The 17779-nt window shown below is 50.1% G+C and overlaps 1 protein-coding gene across 1 annotated transcript in view; it reads right to left on the bottom strand.

Annotated features, from left to right (window-relative positions):
* Positions 1 to 17779, bottom strand: part of LOC146869501 (FACT complex subunit SPT16-like) — a 384361-nt gene that overhangs the window by 38549 nt on the left and 328033 nt on the right. Inside the window, exon 10 of the mRNA XM_085601124.1 lies at positions 10322 to 10432. Within this exon, the coding sequence (XP_085457250.1) occupies positions 10322 to 10432 (111 nt within the window). The remainder of the gene's footprint in view (positions 1 to 10321; positions 10433 to 17779) is intronic.

The raw sequence follows: 17779 nt of genomic DNA, 5'->3' as shown, positions 1-17779 counted from the left end.
GGGATTTAATGTACCAAGCACCCCAGAGGGCATCTTAGAGATACCCCCTAAAACCTAACCCACAATCCACGTTTGTTCTGAGGCTGCCTAGGCTGCCACACAGCAGAAATGTTGCTGGACCCCTGGGTAGGAGAGCCCCTGCTCTCCTGGGCCTGCAACAATGCACATCCTGGGCGAGGTGCTAGATCTCCTCCCCCAGGATGGGCAGGGGGAAGCTTCAAAGGCATGCCGCCTCTGTGAGCTGCCCCAGACCACTGCAACCCCCCACTCTGGCGGGAAGCTTGGCCGGAAAGAAAACAAGTTACTTACCTGTAACTTTGGTTCCCCAGTATTGGTAACTTTCATAGATTCTCATGCTTTGTATCATTCCCCGTCGTCGGAATGGGAGCCTCGGTAACAAAAATATATATATATATATACATATGTATCACCATAGAAACAAAAGAGAAAAATAGGCCTAGGCCTCATCTCATTTTGTAGTATATCACCCTCTTTGTGTAAAAGAGCCCAAACTTTTGCCAGGACCAATCAGCACAGCCTCACCCTCTGGAACCTTCCTGAGAGAGCTCAGAGCCTCAGATTTTCGTAGCCGTTGTGCCAACAGCCACTACCTTAGTAAACCGACAGAGCTTTCCCAGGGGAGGTGGGTGGGCGCATGAGAATCTATGAAAGTTACCAATACTGGGGAACCAAAGTTACAGGTAAGTAACTTGTTTTCTTACCCCAGTATTGGAACTTTCATAGATTCTCATGCTTTGTATCAGAATAGCAAGCAGTAGATCACGACAAGCACATTTCGGTAAATACATGGCTTTACAAAATCATCTCAGTGTACATGATAAAACAACCATTACTGAAAACAAATGTGCTTACCAGGATGGAGGGATTGTAGGGAAAGCTCACCTCTCATTGAAAAAGATTCCGGAGGACTGCTTGACCAACAGCAGCGTCAGCTCGTCCCACCGATTCCAGGCAGTAGTGCTTCGTGAAGGTGTGTACACTGCTCCACGTTGCTGCCCTGCAAATGTCCTTAATCGCCACTCCAGCAAAGAGAGCCACTGAAGACGCCATCGCTCTCGTAGAATGCGCCCGGGCCCTTTTATCCAAAGGTTTGCCCGCAGCCTGATGACAGTACTGAATTGCACTGGAGATCCAGCGGGAAATGCCACTCTTGGCGAGCGGCAACCCCTTCCGTGGTGCACTGTAGGCAATAAATAGTTGAGTAGACTTTCTGAAAGAGCGTGTGCGCTCCAGATAGAATTTCAGGCATCTTTGGACATCCAAAGAATGCAATGTTCGTTCCGCTTGAGTGGAAGGACGCGGAAAAAAGGAGTTCAAAATTAAGGGTTCATTCAAATGAAACTCCGAAGGCACCTTCGGGATGAATTTTGGGTTGGTTCTCAAAATCATGACATCCCTCTTGAACTGCAGAAAAGGCTCCACTATAGAGAGAGCCTGGAGTTCACTAACTCTCCTAGCCGAAGTCAATGCCAGGAGAAGGGCTAGTTTCCAAGATAGGAACTTCAAGTCCGCTTTGTGAATCGGCTCAAAGGGCGCTTTCATCAGTTGAGCCAGTACTAGGTTAAGCTGCCAGATAGGCGGAGGTGGCCGGACCGGAGGATACATCCGAAATAACCCCTTAAGGAACTGCTTAACAATCCTTGCGGACCATAGAGATGGCCCCGATGTCTTCCGTCGAAAGCGGGATATGGCAGCCAGATGTACCTTGATCGAAGAGTGCGCCAGACCTGATTTAGCCAGAGACAGGATGTAAGGCAAAATCTGATGTGGCAGGGATTTGTAAGGATGGAGTTTATTCCTCTGGCACCACAGGCAAAATCTCTTCCATTTTGCCCTGTAGGTCTTATTAGTGCTTGGTGCCCGCGCCTGAGATAGAACATCCCTGCACTCCTTAGACAGATTCAGATGGCGGAATTCTCTGTGCTCAGGAGCCACGCTGACAAGTGAAGTGACTCCGGATCCGGATGGAGCACTTGCCCCTGATTTCGCGATAACAGAGATGGAATCAGTGGCAAGCGAATAGGGTGATCCTGGGAGAGAAGCAGGAGTTCCGAGTACCAGAACTGCCGCGCCCATGCTGGAGCAATGAGGATCATCTTGCATGGTTCCGCCCTGACCTTCCTGAGAACTCGAGGAATGAGGGGAATCTGAGGAAAGGCGTAGCAAAATGCGCCGAACCAAGCAATCGAAAGGGCATTCCCCAGAGACCCTCGCTGGGGAACCTTGCTTGCGTAAAACCGGCACTTGGCGTTCTCCGGGGTCGCAAAGAGGTCTATGGTCGGAGTACCCCATCTCTTGAACACTGCCTCCAGCGTGGCCTGATCCAACTCCCACTCGTGTGTCCCCTTCGTCTGCCGACTTAGAGCATCCGCTGTGATGTTGAGACACCCCGCTAGGTGCTCGGCTCGCAGAGTGATCCTGTGAGAGATCGCAAAATCCCAGATCATCTGAGCTTCTTTGGACAGCGTCCGCGATCTTGTTCCCCCTTGCTTGTTGATATAGTGCATGGCCGTCGTGTTGTCTGTCCGGACCAGCACTGCACGGTTCTGAAGTCTGGGAAGGAACGCCAGCAAGGCTAAGTGAATGGCCCTCAGCTCCAAAAGATTGATGTGGTGTAGTCTGTCTGCTGGACTCCAGTGACCGCTGACCTGAAGCTCCTGGAGGACAGCTCCCCACCCTTCTAGGGAAGCATCCGTGGTCACCACCATAGGAGAAGGAGGGATTCGGAACGTTAATCCTCCTGCGATGTTCTCCTTCACCAGCCACCATTCGCAGGCTGTGCGCATGGCAGGCGTTATCCACACTCTGTCGTTGAACGATCCTTCTGCCTGGCGCCACTGTTTGTCCAACTCCTCCTGTAGAGGACGCATATGAAGCCTGCAATGCGGTATCAAAGGTATGCAGGATGAGATTGATCCGAGTAAGGACTTGTACTGTCGAACCGATACATGTTTCTTGTGCAGCATTTGACGAGCGGAAGTGGTCAGTTTGCCCTGACGCTCCTCTGACGGACGAGCCGTGCATCGTCTCGTGTCCAGAATAGCCCCAAGGAACTTCCGTGACCTGGAGGGTATCAGTTCCGACTTGGACACATTGAGCTGAAGACCCAAATGGGCGAACAATCTTATGCAAGTTGACACAGCCTGAGACGTTGCCCTGAACGACGGAGCCTTGATGAGCCAGTCGTCCAAGTACGGGAACACTTCCAAGGACTGCTTCCTTAGAAAAGCAGCGACTGGTGCCAGCATCTTCGTGAAAATGCGGGGTGCCGACCGAAGGCCAAACGGGAGCACCTTGAACTGGAAATGGCTCTTGCCTACTGTGAAGCGTAGATATTGCCTGTGAGCTGGGTGGATCGGAATATGAAAGTAAGCATCCTCTAAATCCAGGGATGCCAAAAAATCTCCCGGATTGAGTAGTCGTAGAATATCCTAGAGAGTGACCATCCTGAAAGAGAGCTTGATGAGATAGGTGTTGAGCTCCCTGAGGTCTAGTATAGGACGCCATGTATCCTCCGTCTTCCGAACCAGGAAGAACCTGGAATAAAACCCCTTGCCCCTTTGTGAAAGCGGCACGGGCTCTATCGCCCCCTTGATGAAAAGCTGGTGGGCTTCGAGATGTAATAGTCGGAGATGTTTCGCTGCACGGGCGTCTGGAGCTCTTGTTGGAGGAAGATCTTGGAACTCCAACGTATGGCCACTCTGAACTATATTCAAGACCCACCGGTCTGATGTTAAACGCACCCAGCTGTCCAGACAAAAACATATCCTGCCCCCGACCGGTGTTTGTGGTAGGGGAGGAACAGTAGCCAGAGCCAGGAGGCCGCTATTGCCTCTTGGCGTTGTCTCGTCCCTGACGATTCTGACGTCCTCTCTGGGACTGCCGAGAGAAAGACGCCGACTGTCCTTGGCGCTGGCTGGAATATTGACCTTTATAGGACTGTCCTGATTGTGTGGAATATTGTCGTTGGTTTCCTCTGTAGTTAGAAAACCCCCGACCACGTGCCCCTCTGAATGGCACTTTGCGATAGTTCAAAGATCCTAAGGACTTAGCTGTGTCGGTGTCCTTTTTAATGCTTTGGAGGGCGTCATCCACATGCTTACCAAAAAGCATCTCCCCGTCAAAGGGGAGGTCCAAGATCTTATTCTGGACCTCCTGGCGAAACCAGGTCGCTTTCAACTAGCCTTGACGGCGCAAGACGGCTGACCCTGCCAAAGCCCTGAAAGCAGTTGAAGCAATGTCCATCGCACAGTCGATGACTTCCGAAGAGCATCTTTCTCCCTTCATCAGCACCTGTCTGGCTTCCTCTTGACTAGAGTCTGGTAGCTGGTCCAGGAATGGCTCCATATCACACCACATCTGGCGGTCGTATCTGCCCAGAATAGCCAGAGAATTAGCCGCACGCACCAACAAGCTGGCCATGGTGGAGAATCTTTTACCCACATTGTCCAGTCTTCTGCCTTCTTTATCTGGAGGCGTGGTTAATGGAGTGGACGGATTTTTTGACTTACTTTGTGCGGCTTGTGAAATAACGGAATCCGGCTTAGGTTGACCTAGAAGACACGCAGGACTGCCTTCAGGTGCCTTGTATTTCTTCTCCAGCCGGGGAAGAACCGGAATGACTGTCGCTGGATTTTGCATTGTCTTAAGTCCCTCATCCCAGACATGTTCTATAATGGGAATTGATCTTACCGACTTCTTATACTGAGCTTTAAAGTCATATAGGAAGCAGTCGGACTGCTCCACCGTAAAGGGCAAACCAAACCTCTTGGATGCCCGTTCCATCAAATTATGGAAACCACCAATGTCTGCTGGAGGCAATATATTTGTCTCTCGGCCTACAGCATCTGGATCCTGCGTATCATCAGGGTCCCCATCCGGATCCCCTGGATCTGTAAGAGGGATCACCTGTCCCTCGTCGTCTTCGTCCGTATCTGCATCTTGTGCGTCTCCATCAGCAGGTTCCGTACCTGAAGGTTGGGGAACCACTAAGGGCACCACCGGTGAAATGGTACGAGGTATCTCCCTTGGTAGAGGTGGCAAGTCCATTGGCATGTCACGTGGCACTACCAATGTAGAAGGACGCACTGGAGTGCAATCCGGCAACGTCGGAAAACGAGATTTATAGTCTTGCAGCATCTGTTGCAAATCCGACACTAAAGCCACTGGCAAGGCAATCAAGTCCTGCCTCAGAGAGCGGGGGTGTAATCCCTGTGTCAAGCTTTGGTGCCCCTCCTGCACCTCTGGACCATAAAACTCCTCCGTATCTGTGTCCTGCTGTTTGACATTCAGGTCTGAAGGGCTGTATGCGTCCCCAAACTGCCCATCCTCTTCATCCTCCTCCGAGTCCTCGAGAAGCATGGATGGTGGCAAAGGCGTGACCCGCCTAGGGGAAGTCATGTCCGGTGTAATCATTAATCTTTGGGTGGCAAATTCCGAATTTTTCGTCGTCGGCGGTCCCGTCGGCGGTCCCGTCGACGGAGTCGATGGCAAAGGGATTACCAACGTCGACGAACTCGCCGACGACATCGTCGACTGAAGGGCAACTGTCGTCGACGGAGCTGAAATCGTCGTCGATGATGAGGCCGTCGACAGTCCTGTAATCGTCGTCGACGGAGCAGTCGTCGACGGAGCTTTCTTCTTCGTCGACGGAGTATGTTTCATCGTCGGCGGAGCACCCGTCGACGGTCTCGTCGACGAACTTGTAGTCATCAACATCGACGAACTCGTCGTCGTCGTCGTCATCGTCGACGTGGTCTTCGTCGTCGACACCGCCATCGAAGACGACGAAGTAGATATCGTCGACGGTCTCGTCGACGACCCCATGGAAACAGTCTTAACTGAGGAGATCGTCGTCGACGTACCTGCTTTCGCCTGCGTCGACGGACGCGGTTTCTTCACTGGAACTGACTGAGGAGTTTCTGCAGCATGTTTTTTACAGGTTTCTCCTTCTGGGACGGAGGGGATGATGTTGCAACCTCCTTCTTGTCCTTAGGGGCTATGTCCACAGCAGCCCGTCCCTGCCTCTCCTTTACTCTGTCGTGAGGAGATTTTTTGGGACCAGCCTCCTCAGACCTGTCAGAGATCCCGTGAGGGGCTTTGAGAGGGACCTTGAGAGGGGGTTCCACAGAAGTGGAGGGAGATGACCTACCCCTCTTCTTCGATCTCCTGGAGGAGGTGCCAGAGATAGATTCCTCCTCATCCGAAGAGATGACCTCCCTGGTCTTTAACTTCTGCAGCCACGTCAGCAAGCGCCCCTCTCTGTCTCTCAAGGTCTTGGTCGAGAAGGTCCGACAAATTTTACAGTCTGTGGCCTTGTGTTCCGGGTACAGGCAGTATATGCAGTTTTCATGTTTGTCTTCCACAAACAGTCTCTTCTTCCCACAAGAGGCACAAGCTCTAAATAAAGCTTTCTTCTCCTTTTCTGACATTCTGTCACAAAAGATGGCAATAAAGACATCCAAAAGTTAAATTCTGAGAAAAACTGAGCAGAGCTCAGTGGAGACTCCCTAGCACAACGTGCGGTAGAAAAATCTGAGGCTCTGAGCTCTCTCAGGAAGGTTCCAGAGGGTGAGGCTGTGCTGATTGGTCCTGGCAAAAGTTTGGGCTCTTTTACACAAAGAGGGTGATATACTACAAAATGAGATGAGGCCTAGGCCTATTTTTCTCTTTTGTTTCTATGGTGATACATAAGTATATATATATATATATTTTTGTTACCGAGGCTCCCATTCCGACGACGGGGAATGATACAAAGCATGAGAATCTATGAAAGTTCCAATACTGGGGTAACCCCAAATAAGGACAGGGGATGTGCCAGCCTGCCAACCCCACCCCTCAGGTGGGGGAGGCGAGGTGAAGCACATCTCTGGGCTCTCGCCATCTTGAAGATGGGAAGCCCTGCCCAATCAGGACTAGGCTACTGCCTTTCTCCCACAGGAGAGAGACAGGATAGAAGGTGTACCCACCCCAGGACAGGGACCCATTGGTCCCTGCCCTTCACCTACCTGTAACGCCCCTACATCTAGTATTTAGGGGCACCCTGAACATTCCTTCCCCAGATTCCAGATTCCAAAATCCGTAGAAGAGCTAGAAGAAAGAAGACCTGCCCTGCAGCTGCTAAGAAGAGGAAGACACCAACTGTTTGGCCCCAGCCCTACCGGCCTGTCGACCCTCAAACCTGCTCATGCTCCAACTCAGCATCTCTTGTGGCCAGCAACCTCACAAACCCTGGAGAACCTGGCTAGCTTTTGACTCTAAACCCCTGGGACTCCCAAGAGTAGAGGCTCTACTCAAAATCTACTTCTAATCTGTGGCAGCAGCACGGAACCGTGAACCCTTCACACTCTGCACCCGCCAAGCCTGGCCTGTGCCGGAGTGAACAAAGACCACGAGGACGACCCCACGGCGACTGTGACCCCGAGTCCGGCACCCAAGGACCTCCCTCGACGCTCCTGAAGAAGCCTGCAGCCTCAGGACCAGGTGCCCCCCAACCGCGATCAACAGAGGGTAAAATTTCCCGACACCAAAAGGCACCCCTTCACCCGGCGCCCCGCGGCCTCCTGTGCCCAATCCCGGGGTACCTACCTATCCTCCAACGACCCAACTTACCTCTCGAAGTGGTGGTGGCACCTGAAGAATCTTCGCCCAGAGCATGCAGTCTTTTTCTAAACCGGAGATTTCCCATTGAAATCAATTGAGCGCCCGAAGGCTCAAAAGCACCCTGCACCCAGCCCTGGCAGTGCAACCTCTACACCTATCTACTTCCCCACTTGCCCTGAGTAAGTGACCAGGAGCCCAGCTCCCACAGCCGCGTGGCCTGCTAGTCAGCAGCCACCAACCAAGGCCCCCCTACCTCTCATAGGATAACATTGGGCCTAACTCTCTCTGCACCCGGCCGCCCTTGTGCCGCTGAGGGTGAACCTACTCTACCTACCTGACCAGTCGAGTACTTACCTTTAAACCGATAACTCTATTTTCTTCATAGGGTAACATTGACTGGCTTTTCCTGAAATTTCTTCCAAGTGTGGACTTTTCAAATCTTAAAATATTCACCAAAAATCAGCTGAGTAACGACAATGAAAATACTCGCCTGCTCTTGGGTGAGCTCCCAGTGCTGGATCTCGGTGCCCAGTACTGACTCTGAAAAATACTTACAACTGTACTTATCAGTAACCCAATTTTCTCCCATAGGAAATCATTGACTGTTTTTCTGTGAAATTTCTTCTGTCAATTTCTGCAAACTTTAAATATTCTTTAAAAATCGTATAACTTCTGAAAACGTAATTGCTTACCTGTTTTGGATAAAGGTCCCAGTACTGAGTCTAGGTACCCAGTACTGGATTACAAAAGTAACGAGAACATACTATACCTGCAACTTGAATTTTCTTCCATAGGGAATCATTGACTGTTTTCTATGAAATATTTTCTAAGTGTCAACTTTTAAAATAGCTAAATATTATTTAAAAATCATCACAGTAATTAAGTCGACTTTCATCACTTGATTCTAAGTACTGACACAGGACTGAATCTAGGATCCAGTCCTGGAATTCCAAAAGTAATTCTAAAAGTAATCTGTTGCAAATAACTTGAAACTTCCATTGAGCTCAATGCATTATTGTGTTTAAAATTGTGTTGCCTATTGCAACCACTTGTAACTGTTTACAAAAGTCAATTGCGTATTGCAAAAGTATTTATATTAATCCTGGGCAAAGCACTACGCTACGCTCGCGTAGTTTGCGAAGTTTGCGCTATTTCGCACTACGCGAATTCCACGTAGCACAGTGCAAACACGCGTAGCGTAGTGTTGCGTAGTGCAGCGGTCATTTTTTGCTTGCTCGCGGTCCTCAATGTCAAGTTGGCGACCGCGAGCAAGCAAAATGACATCCCGGCAAGACTTTTTCCTTGTTCGCGATCAGCAACATCAAGTTGGCGATCGAGAGCATGGAAAATAAACCTCCCGGCGAGATTCCCAACGCGAGGAGGTCAGGTTTCTCATTGCGAGTGATCGCGTATGCTCGCGACCGCTCGCGATGAGAAACTACCAGTTCGCGTTGAGAAAGCTGCCGCTCGAGTAAAAATCTACTCGAGCAGCAGAAAACTACAGCTCGCACTGTGCAAGATGCCGTTTTCAATGATTGCACAGTGCCGGTTGCTTGTCCGCACTGTGCAATCATTGAAAACGACATCTTGCACAGTGCGAACAGGGTACTACGCAGTTCGCGAAGTGCTACGCGTAGCTCGCGTAGTGCAAAGTGCACTTTGCGTAGCTACGCGAAGCACTACTTCGCGAACTACGCCCAGGGTTAATTTATATAAAGCATCTCATTCTGAGAAAGTATATTTTAATACCGATTGTTGGTTCTAAAATAAAACAAGCATATTTTTTATACCTATAAACCATTGGCCTAGAGTTCAGTTATTGAGTGAGTGAGACCATTTGCTGGCTGAGTGTGTGCAACAAATGCTTTACACTGTCCTCTGATACTGCCTTACTGCTCGACCAAGCTACCACTTTAGAGAGTAAGGTTATATCTAACTTTAGCCTTTGCCAAGCCTCTGGGGACTGTGGACTCTGTACACCCTGTACCTATTTGGGAACAGTATATACAGAGCCACTTTCTCACAGTAACCTGGGACAAATGTTAGGGGCTTTTTTCAGGTGTGATTCAAACTGGACAGGCATGCGAGTTCAGTCATGAAAAGTGCTGCAAAATCAGCAAAGAGTCTGCTCCAAGAAGAACTACCATTCGTGATTTTAGGCTCTGACTATTATCGCAGTTTTCAGCACAGTCTTGTGACACAGGTATCCTTTCATCTTTGCTTTCCAGTTACAAGAGATGGAGTCTGTTGCACAGCATCGTAGGCTTCATGGTGATGCAGTTACTCCAGTTGGGTCTACAGGCCAAAACAATTTGGGAACAATAACTTGTAAAATTCCAGTCCTTACACTATATGGTAGGATTAGGCACACCAATGAAGTCTACAAAAGACACGATTAAACATCAATATATCAGTGCTGAAGGTCTGGGCTGCTATGGAAAAACCAACATGGAAACTAAACTGGTGAAGGGGAAAGCACTGAAGCAACAATGACTACCGAGGACTAAGGTGATGTTGGCATTCGGCTTCACTTGGTTCAATAAAGATTCACGCATCAGAAGCAGATGCTTCAAGGCAATATTTAGAGAACTATCGCCTTAATGTTGCAATTTGAGGGGAGCTTGTGCCCCTCCAGTGATTTTGGGGCACCTTCATTGTGGGAAGAACCTCTACTGATCACCTCCAGCCTTGATCTCACCTGCTCATAGAGGTCATCTCGGTCATGCATGTGCTGGTCGGTTGTGATCTCACCCACTTCGGTGTAGAACTGCACGTCGGTGTGACTCTTCTCACCGAACATGATGGCATTCTGCAGGAGAGAGAGAATAAGTATCAATAATCCTTCTCATAGAGCAGTCTATTCAAAGACAAATGATTGCTAGCAAACAATACTATATAGTGCAGTTGGAATTAGGCAGACAAGTGTCTTTACAGACTGGTTACTTTTATTCTGCATTACAACTACTGTCTTTATAGCTATGTGATCGTCATGTTTAAGTCAAGCCTACCATACCTATCAAAAGACCAATAGTCAGCAAACCACAATCTTACAGTGGGCTTAAAGCCCATTCTTTGCTGAACATTGCTTGCTGTTATCACTCCTCATTTGCTTGCTTCTCAATTGATGGCTTGCCTTGCTCGTCGTGTGTTTGTACCTCCCCTGAATCACAGCCTTTTTACTAGTCTCGTCCCACTGCTCACTTTTAAGGAACTACTTTTTTCTTTAAGCACTGTACAAGCGTGCATATGCTCTCCAGCTGTCTACTCCCTCCTGTGCATCTGCCCTCCCACTAACGGTTGTCCTCGCTCTCCTCTGCGAGATTCTCCATCCTCTCTCTTGCCATGTGTTTCTCCTCCCCATCCCACCTCAGTGTTGCTCTCTTGCCTGTGTGCCTTTCATGCGGTTCTCGCTTTCTAGTGCTTCCTCACCCCTCACACAGCCCTGCATGTGATGCTTTTCCCCTTTCCCACAACTCGCAATGGAATCAACAAGGCCACACACAAAACAGGAAAGAAGGGAGTTAAACAATTTCTACCATTGTGAGAAGTTGGCCTGGTATATGCTGTTCACTAGTTCTAGTGACCACCTTGTACCATGCCAAGCAACCCTTATGGTGTGGTTGTAAGTCAACCTTTTCGGACTAGCTGCCCTAGTGGTAGCGTAGGCTAAGCAGTCTTTGAGGCTAAACTCGTGAAGCGTGTTAAGCAGGCTGTTTTACCAATAGTAACCCCCTTTTATACCAATGAAAGGACACCACACAGATATATATTCAAAATATATATGTATTTATTTCTCAAAGTAACCCCTAGTCTCTTTATGAGCACAGGAGCACAAATCGTCAAACAAGATTATCACAGAATACATAGAAGTTGCACTTTATATGGATAGGCCCTGGTGGCCACTCAAACCATATACTAAAATAGTGGTATAAGTACCACGAACAGAAAAGGGAAAAGGCCTAGGGCCTCTAGAATCGCTGGGCCTACGAGGAGCTAACGTCAGTTAGTGACCAGGAGGTCCACGGGTGGCGTGTGCAGAGCAAATAGTCACACGCGTGCTCCCATAGGTTTCAATGGGTGCGTAAAAAGTACAAAGTTACTGCAAAAGGAATCTTCCGGATGACCTAGGAACTTAAGATTTGGAACACAGGCACTAGAGATGTATTACTACACATGGGCACCGGAGTACCAGCTTTACCTCACCCACAGGAAGCGGGTGCATAGGCCTCAAAGTGCGTCGGGTTTCTTCTATCTGTTCCGTTGAGCCTGGGACAAAGATGCTGCAGGCGGTCGGTCGGGAAGAGATGCAGTGGATCCAAGAGTGGATCGGAGATGTTGAAGACCTGTAAGCAGAGGGGACAGTGTTCACAGTCACTAGCCAGTGACCAGCGTGGCACCAGGTGGGTACCAGGCGATGTCGGGTGCAAACAGGTGATGAGGGGTAGCTTGTCTCCGCAGCCACGTGGTCCCTGAAGGTCGACGACGTCCAGGAGTCGGCTCACGAGCTGTCCCACGCAGGCTCTCGCTGTCGGCGGTGTCGGCGACTTGATCGAAGCAAACAAGCCTTGGCAAAAGCAATTGCAGGAGGATTCGGAAATCAGCTGTTGGTTCTGACCAGCAAGGTCAGAGGGATTGCTCCTTTGGAGGGGAGCAAGGGCCAGTCTGGAGCAACCAGACCAGCGGTGTTTGTCGTAGATTTCGTCGCCAAGATGGCCACTAGCCAGCGGGCCAGCAACCGGTTAGGCGCGTCGAGTGGCAAAATGCAGAAGGGCCCCACGCAGATCGTGGAGATGCTGGAGGGCTCACCTTTGGTGCAGATGCTGCTCGAGGGTTGGGCTTCTCAGGACCCAAAGCACAACTTGGAGGGAGCCTCGGTTGTTGCACTGGTCAGCTTGTCGTAGTCGTTCCAAGATGGCTGGCTCCACGTGTCTCGGTGCCTCCACGGGTCTCCTCTTTTCAGGGACTGTGGATCGGGCGGTGAGAGGTCTGGAGGTCCAGGTCTTGTCAGTCTCTGGGCTCGGGCTCCGGCGGGAGGCGGCGGCAAAGCAGACGGTGATTCGCTGGATGGTGCTTGCGTTAGCAAGGTGGTCACTCCCTGACCACAGGGGAGATTTTCTTCAGTCTTCTGTGCAGCAGAATGTCGAAGTTCCCGTCTTCTTCTTAGTTTCAAGTTGATTCCAGGATGTCTGAAGTCTTAGGACACAGCTCCTACCTTTAAGCGGATTCTAGGGGCCGGACTACCTGCTAGGTCCCTCCCTATGGGTGGGACCAGGAAGGGGGGTGGTTACACCCCCAATCCTTTGTCCAGCTCGCCCCAGGCCCGGGACTGGTGTGCCCCAGGACCGGTTTGAACTGGCATATGCACCGAGGCTCCTTGTGAGCCACAGGCATGTCTGGTTTCTTTCAAGCCCTACCTGACCAATACACAAAATCCTGTCTGGGGTGGTGCACGCACCTCCCCTGGCAGGAAACCCTTTGTCCACACCTCCCAAGCTGGAAGGACTCCCAGCAGCAGGAGGGCAGACTTGTGTCTGTGGTGGCAGCATCCATTTTGTGGAGCTGAGGCTATGTCTGATTTTACCCGGGTTTCAGGTACTGTACATGTCGTGTCCCTCTAGAAGGGTGGAATGCTAACCCCGTCGCCAGAATTGGCGAGGGGTTAGTATTCCAATTCGTATGACACCTTACTCGACATGTTTTGATAAAGCCAAACCAAAGATAGCATTTAACCGCAAGGTTCATAATGCACTTAAGAGTATATGGTATGACGATATCTGGAAACAGTAGAAGGAAGTTGTTCCGACCACTGCAGACAGGCTCAGCTCATGCCAGAGCACCATCTCACATGGAACCAAGCACTCTGCCTTCAGGATTGTTAAGGCCTGCCATAGGAGTGACTTATAGGTTACCAGGTGTCCCATTTAAGGTTAGGTATAGGTATACTACACCTAAGTAAGAGGTGATTACACCAACTTACCCCAGCTGAGTGATCAGCCAGTTGTGTCAAATTGTTAGGCCAAGCCTGGGGTGGCATAATACATGCTGCAGCCCTTGGCAGGCCTTGGGTACACCAATGCCCTGGGTACCTAGTGTACACTGGTACAGGGGCGGACAGGGTGATCCAACCAATTGGGTATGTACCTAGGGTACATGGAGTCCATTTTACAGAGAGAGCAGATAGCCTGAGAGCCTGAATGGCAGGATCTCAGGCCAACTAAGTCGAAAAACCAGCTAGACACTAGGCAAAAATTTGGGGGTAACCATAGTCAGATATCCACCTTCCTACACAACCCCCCCCCAAACGAAGGGAGATAAGGCTGACCTTGACCAGGTAAGCCTATATTGCCCAAGTGGCCATATAAGGAGGAACCAGCACTGGCATGGTTACCCCCTGTCTCATGGTCCACTAAGCAATCCCTCACCCTAAGGGTATCAGAGGGTCTCCACCATAGGGAATCTCTACCTGTGGTGTGTCTTGGCAAAGTAAAAGGCTGGTGTTGAGATGGAGTACTGAAGTGAGTGTCCTCAAAGTGAGGCCTCAGCTTCCTCCAATCATCCTCCACCATGGATGCCTTTCTTTCTTTAACTGAGTTGCACTGTGCTCTCAGGGTCAGCCTCTGGCTACCTAAAGCTGGAGGCTGGGTCCCTTTTGTGGGCTTACTGGAGGGACAGGTCAGGTTTGGGGCCCTAAGGTCCCATGTTTGCCTGTGCCCAACAGAATCCCCCTGGGGGAGGTCCCTAACTACCTGTAAAGGAGATCCCTCAGGAATGTTTTTACCCATCACCTGACTAGGGCTACTAGCCAGGCAATCCTCATTCTTTTGATGGGGGGGTTCTTGTGGACAGGGGCCCTCTGGGGGTCCACTGGCCTCCCTGACCTCTGCAGCCCTGGGCTGACTGAGGCAGGGTAGAGAGAGGCAGGCTACCTGCACCAGACTGGATCCCACCTTGGAAGGGGCCACTGACATCAGAGGCTCTGCCAGGCCAGGCCTGGCTACCTCTGGGGCAGTTCCTTCACAAGGGGTGAGGTCAGATCCCTGAGGAGGCTGACCTTTTCCTAATGTCTGGGGAGAGGGAGACTTTTCTTCCTCCCCACTACTCTCAGTTTGTGTGGAGTGATCCATTGTTTCAGGCTTCACTACACCTATGTCAGTCTGAGTATAGGCTGAGACCATTACAGCCTTGCCAACCTTTTCAGGGGGGCACTCAGTTTGTGTTTGAGCTGTGACTGTCACAGCTCTGCCAGTCCCTACAGGGAAGTCTGTCTGTGCCTGGGCTGTGGCTACCACTGCCCTTCCAACCTTTTCAGGGAGGAAATCTATTTGGACAGGGGTTGTGAATGGCACAACCCCCCTACCCTTTTGTGAAAGGCCTACCATTTTAGAATGGGTGTCTTGTTCAACTCCAGCCCAAGCTGAGAGTTCTAAGTCATTCCCCAGTAAGCAGTCTACAGGCAAGGTTGGGGACACTGCTACCCTTTTAGGGCCAGTGACCCCTCCCCAGCTGAGACATACCTCTGCCATGGGATGACTGTTCTGTTTGCCATCAATGTTAGTCACCTGGTAGGAGAAACCGGGCAAAAGCTGCTCAGAGGGAACTAGCCAATGGGCCACCATTGTGATGCTAGCCCCAGTGTCTCTGTAGGCCTCAGCTTTTGTACCATTGATGTAGGGCTCCTGTCTGTACCTACCCAAAGTGTTGGGACAGGCAGTGAAGTTGGCAAACCCCATGCCACCATCACAGACAAGAGTGGTTGCTGTAGGGGAATTGGCTAAGCCAGGGTCCCCCTGTGTTCCCCAAGTAAACCCACCCAGATTTCTGGGGGCACTCCCACCACCTGGGGGATTACTGCTGACAGTAATAGGTGGTGTGACAGGAGTAATTGGAGGAACAGTTTTGTTTTTAGCCCTTGGGCAACCGCTGTCAGTTTTCCAATGCCCAGGAGTTTTACACTCATGGCAGTAGGGCTTTTTAGCTGTGGTAGAGGAGGGAGCTTGGGACCCACCACCCTGTGTGGAGTTTTGGGGCCCTGAGGAAGGTTTCTCTTTTTCTTTATCCCCACCCTTCTCTTGAGGCTTGGTGGTATCTTTCTTTTGGTCACCACCCTGGTTTTTAGGCCTGATCCTGGTCCTGACCCATTTATCTGCCCTCTTTCCCAATTCTTGGGGAGAGGTCAAATCTGAGTCTACCAGGTGTTGATGGAGAAGCTGGTTTTGACAATTACTTAAAATCTGCTCTCTCATCATCAAATTGTACAATCCTGTATAATCAGACACCTTACTTCCCAGCAACCAACCCTCCAAAGCCTTAGTGGCACATTCCACATATTCAGACCAGTCCTGAGTCTGTGTCTTCTGGGTGTCTCTGAACATTAACCTGTACTGTTCAGTGGTTAAGCCTAACCCATCAACTAGGACACTCTTCAGGACTCTGTAATTTCTGACATCCTCTTCTCTAACAGTGAGGAGTCTATCTCTGCCTCTCCCCTCAAAGGAGAGCCATAAGATTGCTGCCCACTGGTCTTCAGGAACCTGCTGCACTTTGCAGGCTCTCTCAAGAGCAGTCATCCATTTGTGGATGTCATCCCCACTTTTGTAGGGGGGCACAATCTTGGACAGGTTCCTATTGTCAAAGACCCTATCTTTGTCCCTAGGGACATTGCTGCCACCAGTGGGTATAGACCCACTCTCTCTATGCTGCCTAGCCTTGCTCAGTTTTTCTTCCATCAGGGCTACTTCTAGCTCCTGCTTCCTGATCCTCAGCTGAGCCTCTTGCATCTTGGCCTCATGTTCCCTCCTCTGAGGGGTGGTCATCCTTCTCCTGGAGTGACCTTGAGAGCCTCTAGAGCCATGGGAAGCATGGGAGTCACCTGAGCGATTCCTTTGCCTTCCAAGCCCTGTGTTAAGTCCACTGGGGAGATCCAGTGGGTTGAACCCACTGTCAGTCCCCAATAGCCTTGGTTTAGCTGGGCCAAGTATAATACTTGGCACTGGGCTAGTTCTCCCTTCATCCTCACTACTGTCAGTATCCTTTTCACTCTCATCCTCTGTGGTAGGCATCCCATCTAAGGGGTGACTATTGGAACTGGGTACCTCTGTAGTATCTTCAGAAGGGGGGCCTCCTGTTCCTGACCCTAAGGGGGCTAACTGGGAAGCTTTCTTGAGTGCTCTCTGATTCTCATCATTCTGTAAGAGCTCTCTGAGCTCAGCAGAGTTTGGGTTCTTGGGCTGTTTAAGGCCTCTAAGAGTTGCCAAATGCCTGAGCTCATTCTGATTAAGGGTAGCAAAGCTGGATGGTGCCCTCTGGGGGTCACTCTCAACAGAGATGGGTACAGTGGACCCCTCTGCCCCGGCCATTGCTCTTAAGTGTGGGTGGATGTGTTGCAATCTACCTACACTTGGGTTTACCTACTAAACCTATCTAGTAGTTGTAGTCAGGGTGTGCTACTCCCTTTGCTCTACAACAACTAAGTTCAGTAGAACTTAAGTATATCTAATCTTGTTTTATATGTACCTACAGGTACCTATGTGATCTTTCAATTGGTAACCAAGAGATTACAATGGTAAAACACAGCAAGCTCAAATCCAACCGCTGCTCACCAATGTGAGAAGTTGGCCTGGTATATGCTGTTCACTAGTTCTAGTGACCACCTTGTACCATGCCAAGCAACCCTTATGGTGTGGTTGTAAGTCAACCTTTTCGGACTAGCTGCCCTAGTGGTAGCGTAGGCTAAGCAGTCTTTGAGGCTAAACTCGTGAAGCGTGTTAAGCAGGCTGTTTTACCAATAGTAACCCCCTTTTATACCAATGAAAGGACACCACACAGATATATATTCAAAATATATATGTATTTATTTCTCAAAGTAACCCCTAGTCTCTTTATGAGCACAGGAGCACAAATCGTCAAACAAGATTATCACAGAATACATAGAAGTTGCACTTTATATGGATAGGCCCTGGTGGCCACTCAAACCATATACTAAAATAGTGGTATAAGTACCACGAACAGAAAAGGGAAAAGGCCTAGGGCCTCTAGAATCGCTGGGCCTACGAGGAGCTAACGTCAGTTAGTGACCAGGAGGTCCACGGGTGGCGTGTGCAGAGCAAATAGTCACACGCGTGCTCCCATAGGTTTCAATGGGTGCGTAAAAAGTACA

This window comes from Triturus cristatus, chromosome 1_1, assembly GCF_964204655.1.
Source record: "Triturus cristatus chromosome 1_1, aTriCri1.1, whole genome shotgun sequence".
Taxonomy (NCBI): domain Eukaryota; kingdom Metazoa; phylum Chordata; class Amphibia; order Caudata; family Salamandridae; genus Triturus; species Triturus cristatus.
The sequence above is the reverse complement of the archived record's forward strand: the minus strand, read 5'-3'. Positions and strand labels throughout refer to the sequence as shown.